This window comes from Corythoichthys intestinalis, chromosome 8 (assembly GCF_030265065.1).
Source record: "Corythoichthys intestinalis isolate RoL2023-P3 chromosome 8, ASM3026506v1, whole genome shotgun sequence".
NCBI classification, from domain to species: Eukaryota; Metazoa; Chordata; class Actinopteri; order Syngnathiformes; family Syngnathidae; genus Corythoichthys; species Corythoichthys intestinalis.
The window spans coordinates 40,378,383-40,385,844 of NC_080402.1; the positions used below are offsets into that span (position 1 = coordinate 40,378,383).

The following is a 7,462-nucleotide window of genomic DNA, read 5'->3' on the forward strand; positions in this document are numbered from 1 at the left end:
TGCATCATGTTAACATTATCATACTGTACACTTATTCAGCATGTTGTCTCTATTGTATTTTTATTTTAATTTGCCTTTCAAGATGACATATCTATTCTATGTGTTGGATTTTATCAAGTAAATTTACATCCAAAATCCGACTTATATTTCGGTGCGACTTATATGTTTTTTTTTTTTTCCTCTTCATTGCGCATTTTTGGGCTGGTGCGACTGATACTCAGGTGCGACTTATTGTCCGAAAAATACGGTAGTTAAAAAAAAACATCAAAAATAAATTAGCAGTAGACCTTTGAAGTACTACAAACCTTAGTTTGTCATCAAGATGGTACACTATGTAAAAAGTGAATAAAAACAGTTTTGAAACAAATATTCCACTTGTGTTCAGGTGAATGCACCGCAAGCCAAGATATTCCTCAAATTATCATTTTTGGCAGGCGTTAAAAAGGTTTTTATTTAGATTTGATGCCAGCAACAAGTTCATAAAAAGCTTGGACTGGCACAAACTGTATTTTCAATCGGAGACAAGTAGAGACTGTCGGCAGGCAGGTCTTGTTCTCACACTCTTTTACTACAAAGCCAAGCTGTTGTAAAATGTGCAGGATGAGGCTTGGCATTTTTTTGCCTGAAAAAGAGCAGCATGATGTTGCTCCAAAACATGTCTTTTCATTTCAGCACTAATTGTGGCTTCACATAAGTGCCCTTGGCACTAACATACACCCAGCAATGCCGATAACAATCTGGATTGTCCTTTACCTCCTTTGCCCTGAGGATAATCGTCCATCATTTCCGCAAATACAGTTTGAAATTGACTCATGAGCACACTTTTGTTTTTGCGTAAGGTCATTTAAGATAAGTTCAGGTTCACTATAAAGGGTAGAATTTTTATCTTTTCTAGTCATTTGCAAATGACTAGAACAGAATACAATAGAAAGCCTTTATTGTCATTGTACAGAGTACAAGATTTAAAATTTCGCCATAACGTGGACCACATGAAACAAAAGCAAAGGTACAATAAGGTTATTATAAAAAAACAACAACAACAACAAAAAACACAGGTTAGAGTGTACACAGATTGGGCATAAAGTGAATATGTGACTAGCAACTAGTAGTATTGTAGTCGTAATATCAGTGCATATATGACCATTTACAGGACTCAGACTAGGAGTCAAATGGCTGATTCTGTACGATAGTGCAAATGACCATTTGCATAGATATTGATATAACTGTGCAAAAATGGTATACTGTAACTGCAAATATTGCACAGTTATATAAATATTTGCTTACTCAAATTTTGACCTGTGTCCTTGTGTGTTCCACATGGAGTATGGAGAAAAGAAAGAAGACCAAAGAGCTGTCTGAGGACTTGAGAAGCAAAATTATGAGGAATCATGGGCAATCTCAAGGCTACAATCCATCTCCAAAGACCTGAATGTTTTTGTGTCTGCCGTGTGCAGTGTCATCAAAGCCCATGGCACTGTGGCTAACCTCCCTAGATGTGGACGGAAAAGAAAAATTGACGAGAGATTTCAACGAAAGATTGTACGGATGGTGGATAAAGAACCTCGACTAACATCCAAACAAGTTCAAGCTATCCTGTAGTCCGAAGGTACAACAGTGTCAACCCGTACTATCCCTCTGTGTCTGAATGAAAAGGGACTCAATGGTAGGATACCCAGGAAGACCCCACTTCTGACCCAGAGACATTAAAAAGCCAGGCTGGAGTTTGCCAAACTTACCTTAGAAAGCCAAAAACGTTTTAGAAGAATGCTCTCTGGTCAGATGAGACAAAATTGGTGCTTTTTGGGAAAAGTCATCAACATTGAGTCTACAGGGAAAAAACCAAAGCCTTCAAAGAAGAGAACACGGTCCCACAGTCAAACGTGGCGGAGGTTCCCTGATGTTTTGGGGTTGCTTTGCTAACTCTGTCACTGGACTGCTTGACCGTGTGCATGACATTATGAAGTCTGAAGACTACCAACAAATTTTGTAGCATATTGTAGGGCCCAGTGTGAGAAAGCTGGGTCTCCCTCAGAGGTCATGGGTCTTCCAGCAGGACAATGACCCAAAACACACTTCAAAAAGCACTAGAAAATGGTTTGAGAGAAAGCACTGGGGACTTCTAAGGTGGCCAGCAACGAGTCCAGACCTGAATCCCATAAAACACCTGCGGCGAGATCTGAAAATGGCAATTTGGAGAAGGCACCCTTCAAATCTCAGACCTGGAGCAGTTGGCCAAAGAAGATGGTCCAAAATTCTAGCAGAGCATTGTAAGAAACTCATTGATGGATACCAGAAGCGGCTGTTTGCAGTTATTTTGTCTAAAGGTTGTGCTACCAAGTATTAGACTGAGGGTTCCAATACTTTTGTCTGGCCCATTTTTGGAGTTTTGTGTAAAATGATAATGATTTTTTTTTTCATTCTCTTTTGTGTTTTTTCATTGCAAGCAAAATAAATGAAGATATAACTACCAAAGCATTTGTAATTGCAATCACTTTCTGGGAGAAATTGAGCATTATCTGACAGAATTTCAGGGGTGCCAATACTTTTGGCCAGCAGCGTATTACTTAGTGAGATGCATGCGATGACAGTGACATGTCAGTGCAAACGTGACTTGAATATGCTAAGAGTAATTCTTGGAAAGAAACTCTCCTATTCTGTTCGTTTGGGCCGTTATGGCCCTGCCACGCCTGCCACTGGGCAACAGGTTGAAGCTGGGTGTGTATAGTCTTTTATGATACTTCTTGCCCTTCCTAGGCACCGAGAGTTGTAGATCGTGGACAATGAGGCTATGGCCTTTTGTGCACTGTGTGCAAACTGTGTTAACTCCGTTTTCTCAAGTGTTTCTGAGCCCCTGTGTCAGTATTGTATTAACACAATGGTATTGTTTTTATTTTATTTATTTATTTTTTAATGCAGTATTGCCTGAAGAATGGAATGTCAGGCATTCAATGTTGGTTTTCAGACTTGCCGCTTGCATGCAAATATTATAATTGGATTATTTACTCGGAGTTGTCCATTAAGTGGTGAACACCGCCTCATTCTTTCTTGTATACAGCTGAGCCTCTTTGGCATGCTCCCTTTAATAATTAATTTTAATACTCATTTGTTTCCAATGAACCTTGCAAAGTGTTGCAGGTGTCGAATTCAAAACGAGAGTATATTTGCGATCACTTTCATTGCTTTAAACATTAAATAGCTTCTTATGTATTCAAAGATAGTTTGCTTTTTATTTACTTATTGAATAAGGACCCCATTGAGTTGGAATTAGGATTTTTTTTTGTTTTTTATGTATGGCAACTACCGTACATTTACTTGTGATGCAAAACCATGAACTGATTCACACTGTAACACAGTCATTCTCATACTTGTGACGACAAATGGACCCTTGTTCCATTAACTTTAAACCTTTTAGGGACAGTGGTGACTGTAGTGGACAACTATTCAAAGTAGCTTTTTCTTCTTTTATTGCATTTATATATTTTTAGATATTAGTCATTAGAAGCCTGGCTGTGAATGTTAATTTTTCAGTGTGACTGACAGCGCTAGACGTTTGGACTGGGCGAATGACCATTCCCTCCTCCCAGTCCAAATGAATTGGACATCTAGTGATGTGAATAGCAGCCAATGAGTTACTGTAAGTGAGTACCATGTAAGGCTTTAAAAATAAGATACTTCATTTGTGGATAAAAGAGTTAAGATGGATATAAAATAAGTCCTCAAATGACTTTCCTTATTCACGTACCATTTTGTCAGATCAACATGGCCAACACTGGGCTGAAAGCTTTTCGAGCTGCACCATCCGCTCTAACTTGTTTGTGCACATCTCATACTCGAGAGGCATGCTGCATTATACATTAACGACTGTTTCATAACTGTAATCTACAAGATGGCATTGCATCAGCTTTGCCTCATAATCCTGTGTGTGTTTTCGTTTCAACTACTATTCAATTTCCTGCAAGTGCTTTCACACTTGGCTCATTTCACTCTCGTTCTTTTGCAGCCATCACTCTATCGGCCTGCCATTTCGTCCGAACTGTGAGCACGGGAACCCTTCCCACGTTTCCGGCCAGCAATACTTTGGATTTAAAGACTCCCCCGCCACAAACATAAGCTGGTCATCACCAGGACTCCTGCAGCTGCTTAAAGAACGTGGTATCTCCGCCTCTTTCTCTCCCCGCCAACACATCCACAACACAGAGCCCGGGCTAGCCATCGACAGAGGCGGGGTCTCGCGCACGAGCCCGGGCGGGAATGGAAACGTTTTCAGCTTGAACTTGGTGGAAAAGCTTCAGAGTCTCAGGCTCCACAGAGTGGCCGCTCGGGGCATGACAAATCCTGATGACAAAGTCTCCACCTGATGTTGTGGCCACCATTTTTCACATCAGACTTTTAAATGATCGACTTCTTTTCTATTGTCATGAAAACATGCATTCATCCACATTTTCATCTAAGGACAATCGCTTGACGTAATGCTGCTTACTTGCAGCAATAGATCATTTTCCATGCATACAATACAATTTTAAAAAGATCAAATAATATTTTTTATATACCATGTAGAGGTTCCCCCCCCCCCCCCCCCCCCCCCCCCCCCCCCCCCAATTCAAAAACCCTTATAGAGTTGATGTGAATTTCATGCAGTGATTTATTACTACCACAGCAAACTCTCAAATTGCACTGAAACACATTCTGGTCTTCTTGTATATTAGCTGCTGTACTGAAAACCACATATGAAATTATCGTATTTTTTTAACTATAAATCGTATCTGAGTATAAATCACACCAACCAAAAAATCCACAAAGAGTGAAAAAAACATAAGTTGCCTGAGGTAAAAGTCTTTTTGGCGAGGGCTTCGAGGGGAGGTTTCTTTAGCAGAGCGCGAGAACAAACATTATATTAATAATAAAATGGAGAACAAAATGCTAAATAGTCATCTGCCTAATTAACATACTAAATTATTAAGATAAATAATACTAAAAAACACTACATAACTTGATTACTAAACTGTCAATCTCGCTCCAAATCTTGACCAAACCCTTTAAAATATTCATTTTAATTTAACGTCTAAAAAACTCTGGAATTAGATGGCACGCACTTTAAGTGTTAAAAAAAGTATATAAATTGCACCTGAATATAACTTGCATAGTCCGGAAAATATGGTAACTTGTCTTATTAAACTTAAAATTTCAAGGAGCTAGATGAAGATGCACTGAAAAGACAAAATAATAACCGCACTGAATCATTTCTTTCTTAGCTGTTTTTCTATCGTGAATTTAGCTTAAGCATGCAAAGCTTACTTTATGGAGATAAAAAACCCACCAAAACTCTCATGTTAAATCACGTCAATGAATGTAATTTTAGAAAACACATCCGTGGGTCGGGCATGCTTTTGAGAGCCATAACCAATCATTAAAAGTAGAATTTTGACTAGGTTTTCTGTAGCAAAAAGGCATAGGATACTTTAGTGTTAAAAGGGAATGAAAAAAACACAGGTTATAATCACTTGTGCTTGAATTTCACCAAAACACTTTTTGTCGGCACCTTTACTGTGCAATGTCTCTATTCTCTGTGTATTTTTGTGTGTAAAGTATGGCCTGTGAATAAAACCTGTTTCCATCTTTACTCAGCTCACAAGAATCACTTCTGTAACTCTGCCAAATACTTTATTCACGAAGTTGCAAGGGCAGTATAAGACAGCAAAAGTATTCATGAAGCAAATGGCTTGACCATCTTTCATTCTGCGTCTCGGCGTCCGAAATCCAACCAGCCCTGATAATCGCGCTCCAGCAAACAGTCAGAATTCACCATCTCTGTGAACACAGCATTTTCATAATCACATCAGGTAAGTACAACACGCATAGCACCATCTTTCACTTATCCGCCCAAGGGAAATTTTCTTCACACCCCAAACCCACAACATACCTGAAATGGCTTGCATGATTTGTTTGGTTATGATCACACGCTGGTCCTCTGAAAGGTGTGCCCATCTCTCGGTGCGTGGTGGCAGAGGCTCCTGTCTGCCTTCAGAGTTTCTTGCCACTGGAAGCTGCTCTACTATTTTGCCGGATGCGGTAATAGTAGCACACGACAATAGAACCAACCCCAGTGTAAACGTCGCCATCTTGTTCCCTGACATGATCGCTTACCAGACCTCTACTCATTGCCGAGTCACGGCTCGCCATTTATAACACTGGAGTCAGAGTCGCAAAATGGACAAATATCAATGTGTCCATGACAGCGGTTTTGATCGATTGAAGGATGTACGTCAAGGAAATGATACTTTGGTATATAAACACTGCCCTTATTATGCTAGTCGATGAACTATGGGAAAGCTTTCTGTGCGGCCGTAACAGTAAAACAAGTCAATTTATTTACACTCACAGTTCAATAATCCAAGGTTGTCGAGCTCATCTTAGTTACAAGCCGCATTGAAGTTAAAGCGTCCGGAGCGCCATCATTTCCTCTATTGCATACAAATGTATGATTTTTTTCATATATATGTATACAAAAAAATGAATGATACCCAGGGCTCCACACAATGTTTTACTCCAACCTGAAATTTTAGGTTCACATAAAGAAAATGTACGTAAACTGACTCATTAAGTACATTTTTAAGAAAAGTTGTCACTATATTACTTATTTCAGTACTTTTCCGTCCAAATCACTTCATTTGTACATCAAAAAAATCAGGACGCTCTGGAGCACATAAGTTTTGCTAAAAACGTACGATTCAGCCAAAATTTGCTAAAAACATACCCGTCCATTTCTAATGGCCAAAATGTTCCATTCATTTCCAATGGCTCTATTTGCCATTCATTTCGATAGCACAAAAACTTCTATTCACTCCTATCGATTTCCAACCATAAGTGATCAGATATTAACAGAAAGTGACCCTGTACTTCCACCAAATCAACAGTAAGTGACCCAATATGAACAAGAAGCATACCTAAATGCCCCAAAATAAACAGGAAGTGACCCGATATTTACAGGCAGTCCAAAATAGATCAAAATAAACAGGAAATGACCCGATATACCATCCATCACAGCAAAGTTACAATCGCAATTTCTCCAGAAATTGCATTTTCTAGCTTAATGAAATGTTAATGCATACTAAATAAAGTTAAAATAAATAAAAACATATACATTCTGATCATGAAACCTTTATAAGTTTTTTCCCCTCTTAATTTCACAGCATTAAACTGCCTGCCATTAACAATGATAGAGGTCAAATTTATTTAAAGTGAGTGACTTTCATGTGAAAGACTGTTGCTCGTACAAAAAATGGCACCGCTTGTAAGTGCGGCCATTGACATCTGATGTCAGTCAGGCCACATGTGTAAAGGACATAAACGCTGATACACACAAAACGGGTAACAAGTAGCTAAGAAAATTCTTTATAGTTTCTGTACTTTAGCAAACTGTCTCTTGTCTCATTCATTTCTCTGTGTGGTACTCAGTCAAAGC

At 39.0% G+C, this 7,462-nt stretch overlaps 2 protein-coding genes across 5 annotated transcripts in view; one reads left to right on the forward strand and one right to left on the reverse strand.

Annotated features, from left to right (window-relative positions):
• Nucleotides 1-4,566, forward strand: part of LOC130920030 (trafficking kinesin-binding protein 1-like) — a 49,221-nt gene extending 44,655 nt beyond the window's left edge. Inside the window, exon 15 of one of the 4 annotated variants that reach the window (XM_057842824.1) lies at nucleotides 4,001-4,566. In XM_057842824.1, the coding sequence (XP_057698807.1) occupies nucleotides 4,001-4,358 (358 nt within the window). In that variant the 3' untranslated portion in view covers nucleotides 4,359-4,566. The remainder of the gene's footprint in view (nucleotides 1-4,000) is intronic. The other 3 variants (XM_057842827.1, XM_057842825.1, XM_057842826.1) reach the window with 3 other exon arrangements.
• Nucleotides 4,567-5,731: 1,165 nt separating this feature from the next.
• Nucleotides 5,732-6,506, reverse strand: LOC130920033 (gastrin/cholecystokinin-like peptide). Its single transcript, XM_057842829.1, has 2 exons — nucleotides 5,921-6,506; nucleotides 5,732-5,808 (listed from the first exon to the last, which is right to left on the reverse strand). The coding sequence occupies exons 1-2, from the start codon at nucleotides 6,132-6,134 to the stop codon at nucleotides 5,732-5,734; spliced, it is 291 nt and encodes a 96-aa protein (XP_057698812.1). The 5' UTR covers nucleotides 6,135-6,506.
• Nucleotides 6,507-7,462: the final 956 nt, after the last annotated feature.

What these genes read in the sequence shown, in the direction of transcription:
- LOC130920033 (XM_057842829.1), bottom strand. Translation starts at nt 6,134, where the DNA reads ATGTCAGGGAACAAGATGGCGACGTTTACACTGGGGTTGGTTCTATTG. An exon ending in AATCATGCAAGCCATTTCAG is followed by an intron (nt 5,809 to 5,920) that starts GTATGTTGTGGG and finishes CTGTGTTCACAG; the next exon opens with AGATGGTGAATTCTGACTGT.